This window comes from Lissotriton vulgaris, chromosome 1_1 (genome assembly GCF_964263255.1).
Source record: "Lissotriton vulgaris chromosome 1_1, aLisVul1.2, whole genome shotgun sequence".
NCBI lineage: Eukaryota > Metazoa > Chordata > Amphibia > Caudata > Salamandridae > Lissotriton > Lissotriton vulgaris.
In genome coordinates, this window is record NC_141685.1 from 1,688,973,268 (window position 1) to 1,689,000,541 (window position 27,274).

The following is a 27,274-nucleotide window of genomic DNA, read 5'->3' on the forward strand; positions in this document are numbered from 1 at the left end:
ACTAAAGCAAAAAAATTAGCACCGTTCAGACATTTTTAAAGGGGGTGAGGCACTTCACAGAAGTTTAATAGATGCACGCCATTCAACACATCAGGTTAGTCACTGACGAATACTGAATTAGAACACTTTATTTTGTGAAAAAGTATACTGATCTACAGTCAATATGCAGCGTTCAGAAAATAGAAACTTGAAGCAAAATGAGTGTAAAGTGCATCATGTATTAAATATTCGGTTCGAATTTAACATAATGCAAAAATAATGTAAACCCACTGGCGTTAATGTCAAACTGCTCGACCCTTTCAAGCTGAAATTACCATTAGTTAAGATTTTCAATTACTGGGACAGATTTATTTTTCAAATAAAGATTAAGGTTCCTACTCTTCGGACTAAATAATACACTGTAGACAGAGAACATAGAATGCAAGTTTTATTATTAGATAAGTGTTCTGTAGTTAAGTGTCGCCTCACAGCCATCTTTAAGCATTTGGAAAGAAATGTATGCATATTGGTGTATCTACCCCTAATGACCATACATGGTGTCAAGGGGGAGGGTCAGTATACGTAAGGTACGAGCTTCAGTATAGTAAATTCAGCTTCTATCTTGGTTGAGGATGGCATCGCTTTTCTTTGGACAGGAGTTAAGACTATAGTGGTAGGGATCTATCTAGCTGAGACCTGGGAAATGACTGGTGGCAACTTCCAGTGGCTGCCAGAACACAGTTTAAGGCCATGTGCATTCTGCACAAATCGTTCCACCCAACAGGCCCCGTCATCCTGTTCCCCTTAGTTGTGCCTTATGCTCCAACTAGAACCCTTCGCTCTAGCTCACTGCATCTCGCAACCACAACTAAAATTAACAAAGCGCAATGGGGCGGCCCCTCCTTTTCCCACACTGCTGCGAGGCTTTGGAATTCTCTTCCCCTAGCCCTTAGAGAGAATAATAACCGGATGTCATTCAGGAAGGCTCTGAAAACCCATCTGTTCGCAAAAGCGTGTTGATCCATCCATAGCTTGCCACAGTAATCAGTCAAAAGCGCTGCGAGGCCTCCGGGTAGTTACGCGCTATACAAGGGTAATTTTTCATTTCATTTCAATCAGTGTGGTGTTAAAAATCTCAGGGTCTCACGGACGGGCACAATGCAACATTTGATAAAACTTTGAATAAGTCAACAACTGGTGTCCCTGGGTGACATCTGAAGAACTTTTGGGATTCATTTGGTCATCAGAAGAAGCCAATGCTGCCCTTCATAATACAAGTTTAGCCCCAAAACAAAATTGCATCACATTTCTATATCGCGCACATAATTACAAAGCACACATAATAAGCAGTAATAGGAACTGATCACACAGGAGTTTATGGTGTAAACACGCTTAACGTTTCTGCCAGTTTTCTTTGAAAGTTTACGGAGGCACTTAACACTGCTACACTTCTGAGCCCTGTTTAAATCCCTAACGCGCAGAACCGGAGCTCAGTGGAACAGATTGAGAGCGGAGCATAAACAAAATCAAATGGAGCTAACAAATGCTGGGAGGATAAACTGGGCATCAAAAGGGCGCAGTGCTTGCATCCTTCCTGGATAGGCACCCCTGCGCTAGTTTTGAACTCCGCCCCCGCTGGTCGGAGAGGAAGTGGCAACACGCTCTACTGTATGCTTCAATGAGCCTTGCTACTCACTTATTCATACAGGGTGAATACAAAATTAAACAAGCGCCCTCCCCTTCTTAGATGCTGCCCGGGAAGGCAATGTGCTGCCTACACACGGTCCCGCTTTTTCTATCTTTAGTGAAAGCACTTGGTCCCTGAGCTAGTCAACGCAGTCTCGTCCTCGTGTTTCAACACGCTGTGCATGCTCCGAAAGATCTTACGGTGGATCTCCACCGAAACCAGAAAGACGGTCACCAAGGCCCTCGTCACCAGCCGACTGGACTACGGAAACGCCCTATACACAGGAACCACAGCCAAACTTCAGAAACGCCTTCAGCGCATACAGAACGCCTCCGCACGACTCATCCTCGACATCCCCCGCCACAGCCCACCTGAGAAACCTGCACTGGCTCCCAGTCAGCAAGAGGATCACGTTCAGGCTGCTCACCCACGCACACAAAGCGCTCCACAACATGGGCCCGAATACCTCAACAACCGGATCTCGTTCCACACCCCCACCCCCCAACTCCACTCCTCCAGCCTCGCCCTCGCCACCGTCCCACGGATCCCACTGGAGGAAGATCATTCTCCTACCTTGCAGCGAAAACATGGAATTCCCTCCCCGCACACCTACGACTGACCCAAGACCATCTCACCTTCAGGAAACACCACAAGACCTGGCTGTTCGAGAAGTAGCAGCACCACCCCTTTCTCCTCAGCGCCTTGAGACCCTCACGGGTGAGTATCGCGCTCTACAAATGTACTGATTGATTGATTGAACGTTCTGGGAGTGGTGCAAAGAAGAACCACTGTCCGGGAACAGAAGTATGGAGCCACTTGAGGACTCCGGCAGAAGAGGGTGGGTGGCATAAACGCCGCCATGAGGCAAAGGTCCGCTGTCAAGGAGGAGGGCTCTAGAGATGCGGGCCTCTTAATGAGCGGGGTCATTGCGGTTAAGTTGGGAAGGTGGGGTGAGGGGAGTAGAAGGTGACCCCCCTGCTGTGTACTGGTTGAAGAAAGGAACCCCTCGCTATTGCCTTTGCCCACCCAATGCGTCAATACCTGCAACTACGGCCTACGAAACCTACTTCTCTCCCACTGTTCCAGCCTCGACCCGAGACCAGTCAGCGAGGCTCCCTAGTCACAGCAGAGGACTTCCCACAGAGAGTCAAGCCTGCCATAGACAGGGTGATCCAGGCAAGCATTCTCAGCAGAGGGGCTGCGGCGAGGCGTGCAGGACTGAGGCTGAGCCGGAACACTGAGGAGTGAGTGCAACTCCAAGGCAGCGGCTACCTCCGAAGATGAGGAGAGGGATTTATGAGCACGCGCCCTGGTGAAATCCTCCAGTGCATCTGCGGTGCAAAACAGGGAGCGCTTGAAAGAGAGAGCTTGAGCAGCAAGGAACAAAAAAATCCATAACTCCACCACGGGAACCAAAAATAAGCAGGAGATCAAAAATAAGCAGGAGATCAGGACACAGGAGGAAGCAGCAGAGGAGCCCAGGTCTGCTGCTAATTTACAAACAAGTAAAACAAGCGCGGTACCGCAAAGGCAGTCATATGTTTATTTTCGCATCGCACTTTAACTTTAAGTGAAAGCGAGATGCGAAAGTAAACACGCAGCTGACTTTTCCAAAGCCGAATGCAAAAAAAAGTGTGTAGGGAATAATGAAGGGGAGAGTGTCACTCCGCGGTAAAAGATAAAAATCCCGTTGGGCGTGGCCAAAAGGAGACAAGGCGGCAACAAGGAGGGACTAAGAAGCCTCCTTTAAAATCAAAAGCTTAAAAAGCCAGCATTTTGCATGGAAGCTGACGCTAGCCAGTTAAAAAGATGGGCGGGGCTTCGGAATCTGTATTGATTCTAAGAAGCTCTCGCATGCACGCTGCTATCTCCAGCCGAGACCTAAAAAACACTTGCTGATCATCTTCAGTTCAGAGGGCGATTACGAGTCATGCAGTTCTGGGGTACGCAGCAAATAAAAAGAGCACGAGCCAGTACGAAGTAGGATTACGCCAGTATGGGGGTGTGAGTGTGTTGTTTTCACACAAGCGTGGTGGCCGAAGGAACGTCTGGACTTTGAATAGCAAACAGGCTGGCTGTGACGTTTGCCATAAAAAGTTGCTAAACTGCATAACTATAAAAATTAACCGGACTGTGTTTGTGTCGTTCCCTCGCAGGGCGAGCTGTGTGCAGGAGGTGCTCAGGACGTACTGGGTGTGCCCAGTCAAACAATACAAGGTGTGCTGGTGTGTTGCCAGGTCGCTTATTGCAGAATTCAACCAATACTAGCAGAGTCACTGTCAGGCTACCATGAGGGTTTCCGTGGAAAAGTGACTGGCGCAACTGGCTGCTTGAATCGCACAGTGCAGGCCGCATTCTTTCAAGACAAATGTCATATGGGATGATTTTCACCGAGTATAGGAGCTGTGCACACAGCACAGCGAAGGTCGGACTGGCCTTGAGGACAGCCTGGCTGTGCCAGGAGGGCTTTTTTGGTAGATCATTATGCGTGTCGGTTTTGGGGTGTTTGTAGGCCTGGTTTTTAGTCTGGACTGCGTATTTTACTGTTGGTTTCCTTGATAATATCACAAACCTTGCCTGCAGCATGCACACATACATGTATTCTCCCACAACATGTCTAAAATCTCTACTACATGTCTTTACAAGTTAATACCTGCCAGCGACTTCCAAATGTTGGCCAATATTTTAGCGATATAATTCACTAATGAAGGCATTTTTATTACGTGGCCGGGGCCTATTTATTGTCCTTTTCCGAGTCTGTGTACAGTATGGCATCTCCATTAAAAGGGTGCTTTCAATACACACAAACATATTTTTGGTCGAGATATTCCTATCAGATTAAAGAGCTTTTCAGGCGGTCCACGTGTCATCTAGGTGTTAAGTCGAGCAGTTCGGTCAGTACACAGACAGTTTGCAGTGGCGCTGGTGCGGCAGGTACAGTGGCACCGGGGCCCGGTGGTGTGAGGGACCCAGTGCACCCCACTTATGGCTGTATTTTGCTACATAAAGCTGTTTTAGCAGGGCCTGTGGTCCTTGACTGCATTAGGGAACATACTGCCAATGCTATGTTATTGTCTGTATCCTGCAGTGGGACTGTGCTAGGGGGTTGTGCAGTACGGGGAGTGTACACACGTTGAGGGGTTTGCTGCACAAATACGGGCACAGGAGTCAGTCAGACACACCTTTATTCCGCTGTTCACGAAGTCATGGATGGTAGATTTTTCTTGCCCTTTCTTTATGTTTGCTGATGCAATATTATGTTTATGATTTACGAGAACGTCCTTGTTCAGCACTGTTGGTTTGTGGGCAAGGGGAAAAGGAAGCACGCAGAAGGAAATGACATCAGCTGGCATTCTCATGACAGGCCCAAGCACTAAGCACGGCCTCGAGCTGCCAGCACTGAATGCCACGGAGTCCTACCATATATCTGGGATCTGAGAGGGGCTGTAATGGCAGTGAAAGTTCATAAACACAGCACACAGCAGAAATAGTTTTCTCATTAGCAAGAAATAAGTGGTAAAATGACAAACTACACAGTTACCAATTTCAGCTCGACAAGCGCAAAAAACATCTTACTTCGTAATGGCGAGTGTGTGTGTGTGTGTGTGTGTGTGTGTGTGTGTGTGTGTGTGTGTGTGTGTGTGCGCGCGTGGTGGGGGTAAAATCACAATATTCTTCACAGGAAATGCAGCGCTGCCTTCCTCACCTCCATGGTCCCAGTACTTCTCTTAACCGTCCAACCTATGGTCTCAGTGTCCAAACCGTGATCGTCTGGTGTTGGGCTGCTCCCCTTTCTGCCTCATTCCTGAGCAACAGTTACCACTGCCACCTCCTTGCCATGATAAGATAATCGGCGCCCAGCTCTCCGATTGCTGAGGCGGGCCCTAGCTGCTTCTGCCCACACTCCACAAGAGTGGGGTACCGCTGAATCAGGCTCCGTTTTCCTGTTCTTGCCTGAGGTATTGATGTAAGGAGCTCCCCGCCGTCGTGTTTTTTGATGGGTTTGCACTCCTCGACGGGTATGCACCACCAGACGCTCCCTCCTGCCTCGCGTACTCCTTAATTCTGAGATCCTTTCTCCCGGCTCTGGGCTTCTGTAACTGTGGCTGAGCCTGCAGCTCGATGATGCAAGATGAGATGATAGGCGCGGAGCATACGCGCTCATCCCCGAGCCTTCAGGGACCCGGAGCCAGCACCTCTGACCTCCGACGCTCTGTCAAATTCCCTCAGAGCTCGCAGCTCTCTGCAAATCTGGGAAATGCCGCGGACCTGCGGATCCTCGTCTTCCACTCTCAGAGTCAGGACAATGCCTTTTGCACGGCGGGTGAGCGCGGTGAGCGCAGACGCACTCAACTCACCTCGCCGATTTCTCTGTGATGTTCGGCGGGCCGTCGCCCTTAGAGTACAGAGCCCTGGATCTCACGGTAATCAGGTACAAGTAAACAATCATTTTTTCAGTCTTTTGTTGCTCGTGGAGACTCAAGTACTTCAGGATGTTGCGCATTCATTCTCCGGTGCTTGATTAATCAGTGGACATGATCACACTGCTTTCCCTTGGGCAAGAAGCTCGCGACTGAGCTCTTCAGTCAGCCGCCATCTTCTCCCCAAATTAACTGACGCTAAAAAGTGCTGTTAGCCGTTGGGTGTAATTGTATCTGCGGGTGGCTCACGTGCTGGTGCCCATGTGGTGTGGATCTATGTGGGTAGTCCACTGTCCGAAACAAAGTGCGTAGGGAGTAATGAAGGTGAGAGTGTCACACCGTGGTAAAAGATTAAATCCCGGTGGGCGTGGCCAAAAGGAGACAAGGAGGGACTAAGAAGCCTCCTTTATATCAAAAGCCTGCATTTTGCATGTAAGCTGGCGCTAGCCAATTAAAAAGATGGCCGGGGTTTAACTCCGCCTCGGAGAGCTTCGGAATCTGTATTGATTCCAAGAAACTCTCGGATGCCGAGGGCAGCGCATGCACGCTGCTATCTCCAGTAGAGACCTGAAAAAGAGAGACAGATGACTAGGACAGATGGCTATGATCTAAGTGCAGACACAGTCTCATTTAACCTGAGCATCAGAAAGCCAGCCAACAGATATTCCGTCCTTTAACTGCTGCCTTTTCAAAGCAAATGTATACATTCGTGTAGTACTGGTGTAACTTTGTAGAATGTTGTAGGTAGATCTTGGGGAAAGTAGAATTTGTCTGATGCATTCTAAGTACTTAAGTAAGGGTTTAGAAAGCTGGGGTCACACGATGCTGTACTTCCCCATTGTGTGAACAAGTTCTCCTAACTGGAAGAGATTGCTCAAATAAATACTATTTCAACTTAACCTGTGTTAGAAGGTTACTACAGATTTTGGCGACAAGCTGGGAAACCTCAGGGACCTATGGATTTCACTTGTGCACCTCTGGATTATCCTCACATTTTTCTAAATGCACTGGATTGACGTGAATTATACTTTTATATAGAACCATATCGAAGATGTGGATGATTTCGTTTTCTCAGGGACCTGCTGTTATACTTTCTGGTCTGGTGCGCAGTGAGTGAGAAATGTTTGGGGGCATTTTTCTGCTTTGCGACGGTTGTGGCAGTTGGTGGTGGCGTGCACTGTGCCCAGAGTGAAATTTACAGGGGCGAACCCTACCGTTATGTGCAGTTCTGCCCTCTCGAGCTGTGCATTGTTCAGCCTCTTGACACAGGGGGCAACCTCCGCCATCACCTGTAGAAACAAGGTCTACTGTTGGAAAGTAGGCCCAACCTCCGTGTGAAATTGACTGCAGCACCCCATGATGTTCATATCAGTGCTATCGCCTGCAGAAAGAATGGCAGCAAGTGCAGAGTAAGCCCTATTTCTTTTAGAAATGACCTGGCAAAAGGAAGAAGACTTACAAATTGTGTCAACATTGTATGCTGAAATGAAATAATATTGGTGGGCGGAATGAAATCGTGAGAAAATAAATTATGGGTGGGGACTTGATAAATTCAAGTCAATTGAGATGATCTCATCTTAGTATGGTGTGATGACCTCTCCTCGTCTTTCTAACCAATCAATGAAGGGGAACACATAGATTTGCAACATTTAGGGGTGGTACATTGCCCTAGAAATGGTATAACAAAGGAAGGTTTAGAGACATTGTCCGACTTGTCGGAATAGCTGACCTGTCACTGACCCAACGCATGCTATAGGAGATCGAGAGCAGAGATACTGGCGAAGCACTCTGTCAGAAGAATCGAGGTGTTGGGGGAAATTATCGATTACCCAGTCGGGGTACTAATTGGCTTGCTGAGAGAGAGGGGTGTGACGCTGGCGTTGCACTTAGAGGAGGTCACGGTCCTGATCTGCACCGGTCTTGTCCCGTGGGCACCTGATTAGTCGGGAGCCTAGCCCTGGTCTTTTTGCCCCAGCCTGTGACCAGGATTGGTCATTGCACCATTCTAGGTAAATATAATCCATGTGGTATGTCATTGTGCTATTTCCCTTTCTCAGCCTTCCCAGGTACTGATGTTTAAAGGTGTTACTGTGATTTCTTACAAACTTTATGTCCTATTGATTATATTTTTGCTTGTAAAATGTATGGTAACAAGATTGTGGCCTCTTTCTTTTTGACTTAGAAACTCTTGCATAGATAAAGCTTTTAAAAATTTCCCCGAGTCTGTGGTTATTACAGGAAAAGTAAACGTGTTTAAATATTGCCTGTTGATTTTAACTCCCTTTTCAATTCCTAGGACTTATAGCAAAGGTGACAAGGATTGGTAAGTCATGGTTTACAGGTATAAGTCCTAAAAGGACTCAAAGTACTGATAGGTGATTAATTAGAAAATCACAGGCAGGACTGCTAGTTCAAGGTGTAAATGTTTTATGGGCCCAGGTGAGTATGGTACATTTGAGCTAGTTGTCCCACGCGCTCTATCAGTATACTTTTCTGGTAGCAGTAGTATGGTTAGAGATTAGTTAAAAATAGGTCGTTAGTTGCATAGTGATTAGTGATTATCGCTTCTGTTGTTGAATGTTGTTTGGAATATCCCGGGATAAAGAAAGCGGGTGATAAATAGAAGCCACGCTGCTGTGAGGTTACTTGCCTTGAGAAATAGGTGTGTAAAGTTAGGTAAACCTTGAAGCACTAGTTGGGGTTTACATTTCTAGTATAAATGTGAGAGTGATAGGTAGCAAAGATGTTCGCTGGTGAAACTTTGGTTTTCTATCACCTAGAAAGAGTAATTCTGAAAAAGTAGCAGGTTATTTTTGCTTAGGTGAAGGGTAAACGGAAGTTTGTTTTACTCACAGTGTATGAAGGGTAGGCGGAATTAGGTTTACTCGTTGTGAAAGAAATTATCTTTTCTCTGAATTTAGTCAATCGGGCACAGTAGCAAATGTTTTCATGTCGTCAAATAATGAAATGTATAATTATACATTATCGTATTACCTTGCAAATGAGGTAGTCAGTCGCGGGTGAAGCACTGACGTCACAAAGAGCCGCGCTGGGATTGGTAGAAACAGTGAGTGTGTAGCCGTGAGAAAATTGTAAAGGAGGGGTGAGTGCAGAGAGTGAGATTCACGTCACAGAAAAGCCGCGCAATCATTGGTTAACACTGCTTCTAAGTTAAAACCTCATTGGTGACTGAGATTGAGAGACGCACTGGTATTGGAGAAATATTTCTGCAAGTAAACAAATTGAATTAATCAAATTTACTTAAAAATTAAATAGCCGTCTATGTGGAATTTAGATCCAGCATTTAGAGGAAATCGTCCTGATAGAACATACTTAGGATTTGCTAAAGAACAACAGATTAGAGGAAGACCTTATCTCATGTAGGGTGGAAAGAGAAAAATGCAGCTTTTCGAGAAAATAAAGAATTACTTTAAGAAGGACAAAGCTATTAAAACAAGAGAAGGGATTATTATTCCACCACCTAATATGCCCGCATCATACATGATGATTGAAAGGGGCTACCACACGTGGGTGGTTAGAGAATTGGATAGAATATACTAAAAATTATGGCATACTAGCATTTCCAGAACATTGTACATTTAATGGTAGAATTTGGCACAATTTGCATACTCGCATGAATGAATTAGACCCAAGACCAGGATTAACCCAATATGAAGCCCTAGAGGAGTGGGAGACAGAAGTGTTTGAGCGAGACTGATCTCGAGGAAATAGAAGTCTTAGTAGATTTTATTCCAAATTTCCAAAGGATGCTTGAGATAAGCAAATGAAAAGATGGAGACAGTCCATGTTAGTAGAAAGATTATATCCTGTTATTATTACAGAAAAACCATCAGGAAGCAAAAGTACAGAGAAAACAAGAAATGTAATGACTAGTGGTGATTCAGATGATGATTATTTATGATTTATTAATGAAAAATCCGCCACCTTACCAAGAAGAAACCCATAGGGTTACTATAGTGCTCCGTTTTACAACCACCTTTAGTTTCACAGATCATACATGAAAACTCATTGGAAAAAGTACTCCAGGAAAGGGAGAAAGTAACATTTAACAAACAAAGTAGTGAATTGCTTCAGAAAATCTTCCAATTAAATACAAGTCCTGAAGCCCTGACAATACCTGTAACTATAGGTCCCGCAGTTCCTTTATATGGAGATAAGCAAGTTAATCCTAAAGCTCCCGTTCTGACTGCACCCATAATACAGCTGAGAAAAGAAACCCCAATAGTTGATGATCACGCAAGTGAATGCGAGTAGGTAATTTCCTTAATGGATTTACCTATACGAGAACCAGTAGATGGCTCAATCAGAAAAATGACTCCCCGATGTTCAAAAGAGTTACAGATTGAGACAACCTCCGGAACGAGACATGGCACTGTAGTAAGTCCAGAAGAATTAGATAGATGGACCTCAAACATAGAGAAGATGAAATCACAGTCAAAGGTATTGGACATATTCAAATTGAGTGTGGAATTAGAAGAAATGGTGGCAGGAAATGTGGAATTGGACAGACTAAACTCATTTGATGAAGATGAATTGTTGTTTATATGCAGAAGTATTACCCGCAATACAAAAATATACCATGAAAAGTTAATGAATTTGGCTTTGGAAATGGGAATTGACATTGGTAAATCAAAGGTATTACAGAAACCATACAGAGCGGAATTTTCTGACAAAGATTTGGAGAATATGTATGTGGCAGGACGAAAGTTGCAGATAAAGGAATTATTGTCGTTGTTGCAAAAATGGGGAGATTTAGATAAATGGAAAGCAAGATGGACAAAGAAAAAGGAAGAGGCACAGGCAAATAAAACCACTTCTGAATATTTACTAAAAGAAACTGAAAAAGTTGAAAGGTTGTGTCCGATGAGAGAAGTGCCAGGAGGAGGTTATGTACATGTGCCATGGTCCCGACAGGATATTTTATCATTTACTAATGATTTCCCAAAGCTCAGAGAAAAACTTGTAGAATGGTACCGACAAGTTGAAATGTTTGTGAAAGTGTTGAAAGTACTGTTAAAAGATTTAGATGGGTTATTTGACGTTGTTGTTCCAGCTGATTTGTGGACCGAGTGTAAAATTACAGTAGATTGGCCAAATGATAAATACCCTAGAGATCCTAAAACAGGAGCACCATCAGACGATGTCATGAAGAAGTACAATCAGGTGATAACATATTTAAAGGGAAAGATTCCTCCAAAAGAAACTGATTGGACTAAAATAGACAGAACCACCCAAAATAAAGATGAATCTGTACATGCATATTATGAACGCCTCTTGCAGGTATTTAAACAGTATATTGGTTTAGAAAACATTGATAATAAGGACATGACACATTTTATTTATCATTTTCTGTCTGGATTAAAACCTGAAATCTCCTAAACAATTAAAGAGCATAAACTGTGTTGGCAAACAAAGCCTGTCGACGAAATTCTCAAGTATGCAAAATACTGTGAGGATGAAATTGATAATAAACTAAAGAGGTTAGAAGAAAAGGTAATGTGGGCTCAAGTAACAAGCAATGAAAATGCAATAGGTCTCGCATTTGTGAAAGTTTAAGCAATTGGCATTGTTAATGATAATGCCTTTTTTATCTGTTTTGAAAACCAACATATAAATAAATGTCATTATCATTTACAATGCCAATAGCTCAAACTCTCGCAAATGCGAGACCTGTTGCATTGCAAATGCTTGTTTCAATTTGCTTTTAAAATCCCCTTTGAGGCCCAGGGGTTAGAACTGGTGCGAACAGGGGAGGTGCCCTCCCAGGAGGCTCTCAGGGGATTAAAGAATGCCAGGTACAGGGCACTATGAAAGATAAAGAGCCAGATGCGAGGGTTGGTTTCTGGTTAAATATGGAGTTTTGAGATGGGAGGTTGGTACACCAGTGAGGATGCCTTGCCTGGCCAGCATGAATTGGAGTCGGGCCAGCCATCCACTGCGAGGAGGGAGGGAGCAAAACCCAGTTTATTGCCCCCATCACTTTCTATTCCAAGGGGAGTGAAAACTCTGGCCCTAAGTAGCAGCATCTCCCGTGGTGAGGCCTCACTGTCATACCCCAAGGCCTGGACGGGAGCGTCCACCACATGCTGTGCCTGCTAGGTTTGGCCCATTGTCATTCTATATGTGACAATGGGCCGCGATAATCTGTGCTGGGCTGTGCAGAGGCTGCTGCAGCCTCTTGAATTGGGAGCCAGCCCGCACACCGATGGGGGGAAAAAAACGGGTAACATCAAGACTCGGGCACTGGGCCTCAGGTAACGGCTGAATGCCCGTCTTGCCAATCCGACGCCCAAGACTCATGTTTGGGTGGGCCTGGCTCACCCGGCCCGCCCGCTAGACCAGGGCCTGCGAGTATCACAGAATTGCATTTGTTTTTTAAACGGCTTTGCTTGTGCTGTCCGGCAGATTCGAAGGCGGGCCTGTTGGTGTGATCATTTCGTGCACCGTAAATTCGCACCTGTTAGTTCCCATGCTTCTTTCGTGCATACTTTACTCGTGCTAACGTGACCTTGCCACTGCTTGATTTGTGGGGGGTGGCTGCAGGAGGTGGACACTGGAACTCAGGTTTTCATTTATGGAAACAGGATGTACTTATCATCAGTTTTTAACCCAGGGGTAGAGAAGAAGGCAGAATCGGGAGAGAATGGGGGATGAGAAAGATGCGAAGAAAGAGTGAGATGAAGACAGGAGGTATGGGTGATGGAAGCGAAAGTATTGGGGTAAAATGCAAAACTGATAGGCTTGAAATTCGACAACCTCAACCTTGGGCAGTGGCGTCAGGCTCCTACGGAAAGCCTCAGCCCCCTGCACTCATGATGCTTTTTCAATCAATTAAGTACTTGACCGTGTCCGTGTGCGCAGAGAGAGCTGGCTTTGTGTCGTGTAATATCTCACCAGCCTGCAGGTGGTGTCTAAACCCCGCAAACCGCGTCTGGGACAGCCAGGCGCCCAGGCCCTGTAGTTACCTCGAGTCATTAATACAACAGTGTCAGCGATGTGCAGGACTGACCCCGGTGCCCCTGCACCCTGTCTAGGCACCCAGACTGAGTGAAAGTTTGTCACCTTCAGAACTCGCTGCACTCTGACGGGCACAGTGGCATCGCAGCCACCCTGAACTGTGTGACGAGCCATGCCCCCAAGTAAAGCTGCTTAAATGCAGCCTGCTGCCCTGTGATGCGCACGGGCTGCCCCTGCAGGGACGCGGCTCTCTCCCTCCTACTCCCGAGTGAACACCGTCCGCCCCGCAGGTGCTCATGGCGTGCCACGCACATTTTACCTCGAGGTGCTCCAGGCAATTCCTTTTCAGCCACACGCACCTCACGTACAACGAGCGCTCGGTCTCTGCTGCTAAGCCTTCCTTCTTCCCCTTACACTGGCTCCGCGGATCCCCGGCGGCTCCTCCCTTGAGCCTGAGTCAAGCTCTAGGGACTGAGGTGGCAGCGGGCCCGCCCTGCACGTGGTGCTGCCTGCTTCCTTCAGTGTAGCCCCTGTGTGTGGAGGGAGCAGTGTCACTGCAGCTGGGGGCGGGCTGCACCCAACGCCACCCTTAGTGCCACTCCGGGCTTGCCTACGGTCTGAAAACGAGTGACCTGTCCACCTCACCGAACAGAACCTCTGTCTGTGCATCAGCCTGTATACCTGTCCGCTAGCCTTTCTAGCCGTCTATCTGGCTGTCTTTCTGTCGACTTACCTGTGTGGTTCTCTTCTTTCCTTCCTGAAAGTCTGCCTCTCTGTGTGCCTTTACGACTATGTTTATGTCAGCTATGGGGAGCTATTTGTACGCCTGTCTATCTGCATAACAGCCAGTCTGAATGTCTTTCTGCTTTTCTATGTGCGTGTCTTGTCTACATGGTACTATACATGCCCCTTTCCCGTCCACTGGTCCAGCGATGTGGCTGTCTGGCTACATATCTAATGCTCTACCTGTTCCGCCATCCAGTCACCATCAATCCAATCATCATCCCTCAGTTTTTTCGTAGCTAGAGTAATCCATCAATCCAAGCCCAACCATTCATCCACCCACCCACCCATCCACACATCCATCTACCCACCCATTCATCCATCCATCCACCCACCCACCTACTCACCCATTCATCTACCCACCCATTCATCCATCCATCAATCCATCCATCCATCCACCCACCCACCTATCCATCCACCCACCCACCTATCCATCCATCCATCCATCCATCCTTTATAGATGGCTTTACACAGTCTTTCATTGTGACCAAGCCTGTGTGTTTCTTGTGGTCTGTCTCGTGACATGAGAGGCCGCACCAGGACACTGCTTAAACTTTCTGTTCAGGCACCCCCTGGCGGCAGGCTTCTGCCAGGCCCTGGTCCCATTTCACAGCTGCAATAATTACCCCAGGTTTGTGAAAGTGCAGCAGGTTTATTGCCTCGAAGACTATGCATAGAGTACCTGAAATATTAATTTTTAGGTCTCGCCTAGCGATGCAGCGGCATGCGCTGCACGCGTAAGCGAGACTTATTGTTGCCGGGTAGCTAGCGAAGTAGGACAGGAGAGGAGCACGAGCTTGTTAACACATTGGAGACAATGTCTGTGCCTGCGCACTTTTGGAGACACGGGCTGTGAACGCGCGCGTCTCTTCTCGCGCTCCCCTGCAGCGGCGTCTGCGAGAGCGGTGGGTGCGTGCAAAGGATGGCAGTCTACTCCGCGCTGGCACTTACATTCACTATTGGGCTAGCGGGAGTGCAGGATTTTGCAGCGCAGCCCCCAATTCAGGTAAGGTGTTGCGTTATTTATCAGGCCGCAGCGTAGTTAGTGCCCCCAGGCCATGACACTGCCCTGCCCAGCTCAGGCAAGCCGTCTTGCGTGGCCTCACCGTCTCTAAGCAGCAGGGTGATCACTTAAAGATCTCGCGGTGAGTCGTGTGCCTGTCCAGGTGTGATGCAGTCTCCAGCGCTGCGTGCCATGCGCCAAGCACCGGCATGGGGTCCCAGCACACCTCACAGCCTCCAGCGCGTGCACGGGCATCTCTGCCCCAGGCGCCGGCCCCAGTCAGCCCGCGTCCAGGGCCAGCTTTTGTTCTGCAGGATGTCTCCCCATAGCAGGTAGGCGTTATGTTTTTTCCCTTTAGGCCTCAGCAACCTCCCTGGGGGATTAAAGTCCAGTCTGCTCCGATGGGGGTCGGGGGGGGGGGGGGGGGGGGTCGGTGGGGGGGTTGAATGGTGCTATTTCTGATAGGCCAAGGATGTAGTGACTGCTGATAGGTGGTAGCGAACGACTTGCAGGGAAAGATAACTTTTCCTCTCAAGCAAATATTTAACTCGGACTAACTATTTTGTGTGCTGCTTGAGCTGCTCTGGGCCAACACCGCAGCTCAGGTATTTCCTAGTGAGTGAGTTCGGGGTAGGGGAGGGGGTCTGAGGCAATGAACAGGCCAGCCTTTAATTTGTTTGTAATCGGGAGATTAGGGTTAAACTCCGGGATGACGAAATTCTTTAACACCCTTCGCTACGGCGGCTATTCCGCCGCAGCGCTAAGGGGGCGGGGGGCCACGCGGCGCGCCCATGCTGGTGACGGTCGCGCTGTGCTCATGACGGAGCGGTTCCGCCACGGCCCGCCCGCTTAATGGAACGCTTAGCGCAGGCGCAGAATACGCGCCGCGCAGGTGTGCCGAGCAGGCCATGACGGAACCGCTCCTTCATCAGCACAGCGCGACCGCGGCTGATGACGGAGCGGTTCCGTCACCAGCAGGGGAGGGGTTAAATAGAAAGGAATCTGGCTTCCTGTTTAATCCAGGCAGTTCTCTGGGAACCACAGTCCTGCCCGTGCATTGTCTGCCTATTTTCAAAATGGGTGGAAGCATACCCTACCCGCAGGAATGACAGATTAACTGTAGCCAAACTCTTTTTGAGAGAACTAATTCCTCGTTTCGGTTTTCCAATAACAATTGAGTCAGACCTAGGAAGACATTTTAATAATGAAATTATTGCTCTGATCTGTTAAGTATTGAAAATTGAGCAAACAATGCACTGTGCATACCGCCCAGGGGCTCCTGGAGTGGTAGAACAATTGAGTGGCACAATCAAAGCAAGATAGGAAATATGTGTGAATCTACCCAATTAGAAAGGCCTGATGCTTTACCTCTTGCCCTGATGGGGCTCAGAAGCATTCCAGACAAGCAAACAGGCTTGAGTCCCCATGAAATACTCCTGGGAATGGCAATGAGACAAGCATGTCTTCCAGGACATCAGCTGTTAACTATATCTGATGATTTAGTGTTGGAGTACTGCAAAGAGTTGGCTGAACAAATGCGTTCTATCTCTCACCAGGTTGGGGAAGACGCTGAAGCCAGACATTCAACTCCAGCACACGATTTGAAACCTGGATATTGGGTTGTGATAAAAAAAAATCACACCCGGGAATCTTGCCTAGCACCAAGGTGGGGAGAGCCACATCAAGTGATACTGGTTACCACCAAAGGTGTAAAGTGCAAGGGAATCCCCAACTGGATCCACGCAAGTCATACCAAAAGGGTAACAGAACCTGACGAAGTTGAGGCTGAAGGTTGTGCAGCTGAAGGGTCTCAAGAAGTTGATCCTGTAGTAGTTGACGAAGAACAACCGAGAACCAGTCACGATGAAGGGATCCCAGTGGTTGGCATACCTGAAATAAGAGTGAGAACAAGAAGCCAGACATATTTAGATAGTCAGACTGATAGTGAGGACGAGATAGGTATGGGAGAACGTACTCACATTACAGAAATACAAGGTAATGGTAATCGTGAGGAGGACCAGATAAGGAAAGAGCAATATACTCAGACCAACGAAACCCCTACCAGAACACCTCCGTCTGCGGAAGGGCAGATAGGTACTAGTCAAAACGCACAGGCGGAAGACAATCAAGAATCTGCAAGACCTGTGCAGGACCAGATAGGATTAGTAAAACGGGTTCAGGACGAAAAGTCCACGACTGAAAAAGCTGAACCATACATTCAAAGGCCCTGAATGGACTTACGTAATCCTTGAAGATTTCAAGAATCTGGAAATCAGTGATGAAAGTGATGAAGAATTGATTGCGGATCAAAATATTAAAGAAGCGAGACCAACTTGAGATAAAATCACAGGTGTATTCTTTGTAAAATTCTCAAAGAGGGGTTAAGCCTCCTTAATTAAAATGGCTGACAAAAGAGTTACTGGAAACTCGAAAAGAAGTTGTATAAAAAGATGCTGTAGCATATGTATGTGTGGTGTGTTTATAGTACTTGTAGTATGGCTAGGACTGACAATAGCAATACCTTACTTGATGGCTACTAAACAGAATGACACTAGTATACACGGAAAGATAGCGCACCAGATGAGATAGTATTACATCACGTTAGTAACAGAAACGAAACTGATACGAATGTATTTGCTAGCCTATTAGTACATTATGTAGAAACTATGCACATTAGTGATTGTTATGTCTGTATGAAATTACCTACTTCAGTAGCTGAAGGTGTTACCTACCACCATTTACCCTTGACCTATGGCATTTCCTGTAGAATATTAACTAGCTTATTTTATAGAACAGGAAAGTTGCAGTATTTCTATTGTAATATAGATGTCATTTTCCCTGAAATGCCTATACGTAGAAAAATGAATCATGTCCTTAGAGCTAAAGACAAAAATAACAGTTGATCGACAGAATGCACAACAATGTCATACATTCACCCCAGTACAGAGATCTGGGCCTAAATCCTTCGTTTTTTTGCACACCACCCCACCCCAGTTCAGACATGGCCATATGCAAATCAGCCTTGACCCTGTGCCTCATGGGAACAGTCCAGCCCGAACTGCCAAGCCATGTCTTTACTGGACCGGAATCAAGCACCCCCCATAAATTGGCAGGGCATGCTCAGACGCGAGTCCCTTGCTCACTTTGTCACTGGATTCAAGCAAGCCTGGCTGAAGACGGCTGTAATGCCAGAAAACGGTCCTAGGAAGCTTGTTTCTGGTCCAGGGTAGGCATGGCTTGGCAGTTCGGGCTGGACTGTTCCCATGAGGCACAGGGTCAGACTGATTTGCATACGGCCATGTCTGAACTGGGGTGGCAGAGTGGGCTAAAGAACGGTGATGGATTAAACCCAGATCTGTTGACTGGGTGTGAGTGTTTGATTGGTTCAGATGCTCCGTCCATCACCACCTCCTTTTGTACCGCTTAGTGCTAAAGATGCACAGTTCTTTGGTGAATTTTTCCTATCAATGAAAGAAATAGATATAGCTAATGCACACAAAGACAATTTAACATGTAATTTACACGAAGAAGAAAAGATATTTTTGAATTTAGTAGTGAAAATGAGGCAGGATTTCCATAGAAAAGCCAATGAAACGAAACCCCAGATACCCAAATGGGCTGAAAGGGAGGAATTTATGCAACTGGCAAACCTCATGCTGCTATGTCTTTGGACTTTGAAATGAAAATCTGTCTCCATAGAAAGAAAACTGAGTATAACAATGTATTAATCGGTTCCAGTGAATGTGAACACAATTTCCTCATAATTGGGGGTTGGGGACTAAAAGGAGGAACTGATCCAGAATTTCCTGGCGTCTATTATATTTGTGGGAACAAAGCTTACTTTAAGCTGCCTGATCATTGGTATGGGAGTTGCTATTTCGGAATAGTATTCCCAAAGGTATACCATGTAAAAAGAATCACTGGAAGCAATGAACACGAAAATGAACTAGCACGATATAAAAGAGCTAGTTTTGCAGAAATTGTAGGTTCTGAATACTCAAAGAATTTGTAAATTGTCTACAGTGGTGGATCGCTTATCGACTGACACTGCTGGAGGATTCCTATTGATCAATACCGAATTGGTTACGATCAGATTAATGATTTTACAAAATCGACTTGCTCTTGATATATTATTAGCAAAAGAGGACGAAGTCTGTAGAATGTTGAAAGCGCAACATTGTTGCACTTACATTCCTGATAAAAGTGTTGAAATTGGAAGGTATGTAAGAAATACTACTCATTTGGAAAATGAACTGAAACCACTGGAGGTTGATAGTGCATGGAAGAGACTAACTGATGGCCTCTCTTCTGTTGGTAATTGGATTTCTAATATAGGTAGAAGTATTATTGTAGGTAAAGTACTGATGTCAATAATGGAATATCACTAATAATACTGGTGATAATGATTTGGTGCAAATGCTGCAGAAATAATAAAGATAAATAGTGACTGAGAAAAAGAAAAAAAGTAAGTTAGATGAAATTCAAATGGAAGAACTAAAAGCGGACATATATAAGAGAATGAAAGCTTTCCGGAATGAGAGTGGAGAAAGAACTCCCAAAGTAATTGAAGAAATTGAACTGGGAGAATGTTGAAGTTGGCATCTGGTTCCTTAATTTGTGATGATATAAAATATCATCTGAGAGGGGATTGATGGAGCAAGGTTTCATACGTTCAGAAACTTGCTTGTATTCAACCCTCTTGAAATAACCTTTAACTTATTAATCAACATGTTTTGTCCTTTAATATTTGCATTACACGACATATTTAGAAAGCTGGTGAAGCTCGCATATGTATTTTTACTAACATTAAGCAGAGTGTCTTAAAATGGCCGCCGAAAACGCGGGAACTTTACTGCGCATGCGTCCGCCACATCTACGTGGTGTGACATATCTCTGCCTTTGGTGGGAAATCTTTGCTTCTGCGCACTAGAGCCAGAAATGGTCGCTTTAAACCTCACATGCTGATGCATATGCTGCTGCTTGTACTAAGCTTGTTCGTTCTGCTTAACTATTAATGCAAAAGTTAAAATAAAGTAACGGGGTTAGAGTAGAGATAGGTTGTTAACAGTGCATTCATTTATTTTTGTATTCTAATATGTTTCTCTTTGACTTTGTTACTAGCTCGCATTTCGGCCTGAGGGGTGTCTTGAATCGCCATTTTGAAACCCTTTCTGCGCTTAAGCCGGGTGAAACGAGAGACCTCAAACTGTGGCATTGAAACTGGACCAGGGATTGTCTTACCCGCAATGCGCCTGAGAAACTCACCCCATGACCTGGCAAAAGGAAGAAGACTTACAAATTGTTTCAACATTGTATCCTAAAATGAAATAATGTTGGTGGGCGGATAAAATCGTGAGAAAATAAATTATGGGTGGGGACTTGATCAATTCAAGTCAATTGAGATGATCTCATCTTAGTATGGTGTGATGACCTCGCCTCGTCTTACTGACCAATCACTAAAGGGGAACACATAGATTTGCAACATTTAGGGGTGGTACATTGCCCTGGAAATAGCATAACTAAGGAAGGTTTAGATAGAGAAATTGTCCGACTTGACCGAATAAATGTAAATGTGTTGTACTTGTAAAACGCACGGCTGCCCCAGCGACGGGGCGTCCCGGCGCTGCACTCATACCGCTGTGGAACCCTTCCTAGCTTTTCCCTGTGAAATGTCCACTCCTCGGCACCCCCAAGGTGAAGCCAAGCATCCAAGCACTGCTGGGGCCGTTGTGGAGATTAAGCAAGCTATTGCACAGAGTCACAGAGTGGGACGCATGATTAGACTAGGCACCGAGGCGAGAATTATCAGGTCCAGGGAGATGGAGTCCAAGAGCCGCCGAGGCGGGAATTGAACCATGGTCCCGGGCCAGACCTCTGCATCAGGGTCTGCCGCTCTAACCATTGAGCCACACTTCTCCACCTGTCACTGACCCAATGCATGCTATATAGGAGATCGAGAGCAGAGGTGCTGGCGAAGCACTCTGTCAGAAGAATCGAGGTGTTGGAGGAAGTTATCGATTACCCAGTCGGGGTACTAATTGGCTTGCTGAGAGAGAGGGGTGTGACACTGGTGTTGCACTTAGAGGAGGTCACCGTCCTGATCTGCACCAGTCTTGTCCCGTGGGCACCTGATTATTCGGGAACCCAGCCCTGGTCTTTTTGCCCCAGCCCGTGACCAGGATTGGTCATTGCACCATTCTAGGTAAATATAATCCATCTGGTATGTCCTTGTACTGTTTCCCTTTCTCATCCTTCCCAGGTACCGATGTTTAAAGGTGTTACTGTTATTTCTTACAAACTTTATGTCCTATTGATTATATTTTTGCTTGTAAAATGTATGGTCACAAGATTGTGGCCTCTTTCTTTTTGACTAAGAAAATCTTGCATAGATAACACTTTGAAAACTTTCCCAGAGTCTGTGGTTATTACAGGAAAGTAAATATGTTTAAATATTGCCTATTTATTCTAACACCCTTTCCGATCCCTAGGACTTATGGGAAAGGTGACAAGGATTGGTAAGTCATGGTTGTCATAAAGTGGCTCTATATGTACTGGACCAAAGTAAGGTGCAGGGTGTATAGAGGCCACCAACCCCAGAGGTATAACAGAGGTTAAAGTCAGGGCTGACCTTACTCTCAAAAGTGGTAGCTTGGTCGAGCAGTAAGGCAGTACCAGCGGACAGTGTAAAGCATTTGTTGTACACACTCAGTCAGCAAAAGGTTTCACACAATCAAGAACTGAACTTCAGGCCAATTGTTTTTATACCAAAAGATATAGTTGCTTTATTTTTAGAACCAACAGGTATCAGAATATACTTTTCTCAGTGATGAGTAATCTCAGATTATTGCTTTTCAGAAAGGCAATGACTTGGTAAACACAATAGGTACAGGGGTTGCAATAGGCAACACAGTTCTACACACAACTTAGCATAGAGCTCAATGGGTTTTTCTACAGAGTTACAATTGATTACTTTGCAGATTACTTTTGTAAGTCCAAGACTGGATCCTAGATTCATTCCTGGGGTCTGAACTGGAAACAGTTTAGTTAAAACGTTTTGGTTATTGCAATGATTTTTAAGGAATAAAAAGGTATTTCAAAAGTTCACACTTTTTCAGTGAAAATCTGGCAATGTTATCCAATGGGAGAAAGTTCAGTTTACAGGTAAACTATATTCTCGTTACTTTTGTAATCCAGTACTGGGTTCCTAGGTCCAGCACTGGGATCTCTACTTAACACAGGTGAGTAATTACGTTTCAGCAGTATGTGCGAATTTTAAATAATATTTCAAGTTTTCAAAAGTAGGCAGAAGAAATTTCATAGAAAAGCAGACAATGGATTCCTATGGAGAAAATACAAGTTAATGGTAAACCCGGTTCGGATTACTTTTGGGGTTCAATACTGGGCTACAAGGTACAGTACTGGCTTCTCATATGATCACAGGTGAATACTTAGGAATTCGGCTGATTTTATAGGAATATTTTAAGTTTTAAAAACTTCACACTTAAAAGATTTTTCGAGTCAAACCAGTCAATGTTATCCAATGGCAGGTAAGTGAGTTACCGGTTTCCAGGTGAGTACTCGGCTGGTGAAGTTAAGGTTCTGGGCATAGACTCAGGGGTCCCCCAGGGTCAGGTAGGTACAGTTGGTTCACCCTCAGCGGCACAGGGGCAGCCGGGTGAGAGGTAGTTAGGCCCAATGTTTGCCAATGAGGGGCAGGGGCCTTTGGTTGGTGGCTGCTGGCTAGCAGGCCACGCAGCTGTGGGAGCTGGGCTCCTGATCACTTGCTCAGGGCAAATGGGGAAGTAGAATAGGGCAAAGTTTGCACTGCCAGAGGCACTCGGGCGGCTGGGTGCAGGGTGTTTTTGAGCCGTCGGGAGCTCAAGGTTATTCAACAGGAAATGTAAAAAGGGAACAAAGGCTGCAGGCTCAGGGACGGTGATTCTTCAGGTGCAACCACCACTTTGAGAGGTAAGTTGGGATCCTGGAGAAGAGGTAGGTACCACAAAGGGTGGCACAGGGAGCCGCAGAGCGCCGGGTGCAGGGTTGTCTTTGGGTGTCGGGAAATCTTACCCTTGGCTGGTCGCGGTTGGAGGGGTCCCTGGTTCTGAGGCTGCAGGCTTCATCTGGTTCGTCAAGGAGGGTCTTTGGGCACTGGACCTCGGGTCCCAGTCGCCGGGGGGACGTCCTTGTGGTCTTGGATCATTCAGGCACGGGCCGGGCTCGGCGGGAGCAGAGTGGGCAGGTCTTGAGCTTCCTGGCTGGGACCAGGGGTTGGTTGGTAAAGGTTGCTGTCCGCAGGAGTCGCCGGGATTAAGCAGGAGCAGGTTCCAGGATCGACGAGCCTGTAGGGATGGAGCCAAGTCAGTGGGTGTTGTCCTGTTGTGAGCAGCTGTACGGCGGGTTTTCTTCTTTCTTCTTTTATCGGGATCGGAGGACGGAAGGTTCAGAATATATAGGAGCGTTACAGGTAGGGCAAGGGCAGGGACCAATAGGTCCCTGTCCTGGGGTGGGTACACCCCTAGCCTGCTCCTCTCCGGTGGGAGGGGGGCAGGAACCTAGCTGTGATTGGGCAGGTTTCTTCATCTTCAAGATGGCCGGTGCCCGGGGTTATGCTTCACCTCACCTCCCCCACCAGAGGGGTGGGGTTGGCACAGGCTAGCACACCCCCCTTCCTGACGTAGGGTTTCCCGCCTATCTTTCAGCCAGAGTGGGGTCAGAACTGGTGGGGGCCAGTTGCTGGGTACAGCAAAGGGTCTGGAGAAGCTCACAGAGGCGGCAGGCCTTTAAAGCTTCCCTTGCCCATCCTGGGGGAGGAGACCTAGCACCCCGCCCAGGATGTGCTTTGTTGCAGGCCTAGGAGAGCGAGGGGCTCTCCCACCCAGGGGACCAGCAACATGTCTGCAGTGTGGCAGCCTGGACAGCCACTCAGTCCAGACGTGGATTGCAGGTTACATGTGCCCACACAGCAGACATCTTTATCTCACAAGGGCATGCACACTGATGCGTCCATTCAGGCTGGTCTGGCCTCTTTTCTACTCACACTACGCACTCGAATTCCGTCTAGTTCGCACTACGCGCGGTATAAACACGCACACCCACATACACAAGAGCAACCGGGCACTCACAGGTTCACGCTCAGATAATCGCTGCCTTATTGGTAAAACCAACACAAGGGGTAGCCGTGTACACTGTACTACACTAAGGGACTCGCCCATACATCAGTCTGGCCTCTCACACAGCGCGATTGTACCTGTACCACACATGGGCACAAACCTACGAGTCCAGAATGCCTCCCTCTAGCCATACAAAAGCTGGACACATAACAGAGCTGCATGGGTGCGCGCGGACGTGAGGGCAACGCATCTCTCTCACATACACCAGAGTATACCTGTTTGTGTCTCTCCCACACACACGCCCTCCCGTAATTCCCACCACTCCAACCCATTTCCTTAATTGAACTATTGTGGCTGATCATAACCGTTGAAAATCACAATTTCATGCTTCACTTCTTGGCGTTTTAAATAAATGTTTAACGGATAATTGGGGATTGTGAGGATGGCATGGGTGTGTAAGTCATACAATGAGGAAACGAGAGCAACGGGCAGAGGCGAATGTCAGAGCCCGCACTAGGATTAACTGTAGTAAGTGGAGCCAACAGCTCTGCGCACACGCGGCGTCTGGGCAGCGCTGGGACTAAAGTGCCTAAAGTGTGACGGGACAAGTTTTTGGGCGCTATTTACCATAGAGGATACGAGTTTTAAAACCTTTTGGAGAGAGATTTTGTTTACAAACAGAGCAAATCACTAAACTGTACAGATCTGCATTTTAATATTCAGTATTTTTATTTTAACTGCTCTTTATAAAGTTTTCCTAACAGATAGCATGTCGAATGAACGAAATCTAAAAAAAAAAGTAAGAGGAAGAAGTTTTGACATGTGGGATGAGATGCCGAACCCAAACGAAGAATGCTGTTCAGACGACGAAACTTACGTTTTCAGTAGGGCTGGGCGTAGTTTGCGAAGTAGTGCTACGTGAAGATACACAAAGTGGACTTCGCACTACACGAGCTACCCGTAGCACTTCGTGAACTGCGTAGTAGCCTTTTCGCACTGTGTAAGATGCCGTTTTCAATGATTGCACAGTGCAGACAAGCATCCGGCACTGTGCAATCATTGAAAACGTCATCTTGCACAGTGCGAGCTGTAGTTTTCTGCCGCTCGAGAGGTCGCGAGCATACGTGACCACTCGCAATAAGAAACCTGACCTCCCCGCGTTGAGAATCTCGCCAGGAGGTTTATTTTCCATGCTCGCGATCAGCAACTTGATGTTGCTGATCGCGAACGAGGAAAAAGTCTCGCTGGGATGTCATTTTGCTTGCTCGCAATCGCCAACTTGACGTTGAGGACCGCGAGCAATCAAAAAATGACCACTACGCTACGCGTGTTTGCACTGTGCTACGTGCAATTTGCGTAGTGCAAAGTAGCGGAAACTTCACAAACTACGTGAGCGTAGCGTAGTGCTTTGCCCAAGGTTAGTTTTCAGTCCACGACCTTTATAGGCACAAAAGTGTCTTTAAGAATACATAGATTACTTAATAATAATTATATTCTAGTTCGTAACAAATTGTAAATTAGAGACGCGGGTTGTGTTTCAAGGAGGGGATTCGGGTGAAACTAAAGCCCTGTGAAGGGTACATTGTAGTATTTTACGTAACCGATCAAATATGAAACAAGCAGGATCAAAGTGTGCCCTAAACATATGTCCAAGCTATTAAACCCATGCATTGACATTTTGAACTGGCACATCAGTGCACATGTTCATTCTATATCACACCAAGCGCTCCAAAAGCGAAAGAGGATCGCTCCGGAGCTTGTCTTTATGGGGCCATGTGTTTGAAACACTTGGCCCCATAAAGATAAGAAACCTTTTGCAACGCATGGAAATCAGGCGAGCCCGTCCAAGTCGGCTGTCTGAAAAAGCCAAAAGTACACGTCACAAAAAGCTCTTTTCCAATGGCTGGCCACCGTTTAGCATAAACGGTGACGCCGGCCAATGGAAAAGAGGGGTGGGGCTTAAAGCCCTTTACCAAAACTCCTCAAAATCATTAAATCTCGCCGAGCTAGCTGCGCAGCCGAGACCTAAGAACGGGACATCACAACTAAGAAACCGTCCACTTCCACTCTAAGTACTCAGCAAGGCCTCTCTATTCACTCCTTGACAGTACCTTTGCCTGTAAAGCACTTTGCTGCTTTTCAGCGAGGTTTGGGCTACACAAATAAAGCATACATGCTTGCATACATAGAATAAATGACATACCTGAGGGGGGTAATTGCTTTCTGAAGACCACCTTGAAGACTGGTCACTGGGTTTGTCCACTAGAATGTTCCTAAACACAAATAGGAGAAGAAGAACAATTATAAATTAGCATATCCCATACAATCAAGAGCAGAAAGGTTTGGCTGAAATTGTTTAAGCCATATTTTTTATCTTTATTATTGTAAATGTAGCACGATTCACATAACAATATAATAGCTAATAGGTAAACGGCTAAAGATATAGCTTACTCTAAAATCAGGCATGTCCCCAATAATTATTTCTTGAGTGACCATCGAGTCTTGGAAGGGGTTATTAGACATTTCACTTATGTTGTAGTTTTGAAAGGTTGGCAGTGTTTCGTGGATTGAAACAATCTTTAACACCTTGGCTGCTCTTGAACTTCCCCTGCTGTGCTGGACCATAATATTAATGGGTGTGGTCATGACAAGCTCAGCTCGTCATGAGCACACGAGCACCGTGCCTCATGACGAGCTGAGCTCGTCATGAGCACGGAAGGGATAATAAAAGGTAATACGATTATTCTCTTGTGACAAACACATATGGGTGTGCAACAGAAAGAGCCATAAACATAGAGCAAACTGCATGAAATGGTGCAATTGGCGACTGGTTACCTACTAAAGTTGATGGAGAAAAATTTGATAAAGTTTAACTTCTTTTGCACAGTCAGTCAGCCGTGTGACAGTGTCTTTGTTAAATGCTTCAAAACCCAATGAATGTCTAGATATTTACAATTCAAAGAACACCAATATTAAAAAGTAATTTCATAAGAATATTACAACTGGCCTGTGGCCTAAGTTTCTCTCGCTCGTCTTTTAAACAAAGGAGCTAAACAAACCTAGAAACACGCCTGTTAACAATCTTTTATTATAATAAGCATTAGCAAATCCAATAGGTCTGGTGTTGGCTGCCAGCCTTTTGGGTTTGTCAATGCGGATTTTGTTTTCGCATGGCTTTTGTAAAATATTACTTTTTGGGGGAGCTGCTAGGCCCTCAACAATGTAACACAAGCATTTACAAACCCAACAGGTCTCGATTATACGAGAGCTATTGGCTTTGTTAATGTCTTTTAGCCGTGTTAAACAGGCG

At 46.2% G+C, this 27,274-nt stretch overlaps 1 protein-coding gene across 2 annotated transcripts in view; it reads right to left on the reverse strand.

The window, feature by feature from the left end:
• MKLN1 (muskelin 1) overlaps positions 1-27,274 on the reverse strand; it is an 808,470-nt gene that overhangs the window by 686,555 nt on the left and 94,641 nt on the right. For both annotated transcript variants that reach the window (XM_086918927.1, XM_086918926.1), the window contains exon 2: positions 26,168-26,237. In XM_086918927.1, coding sequence (XP_086775053.1) covers positions 26,168-26,237 — 70 coding nt within the window. The remainder of the gene's footprint in view (positions 1-26,167; positions 26,238-27,274) is intronic.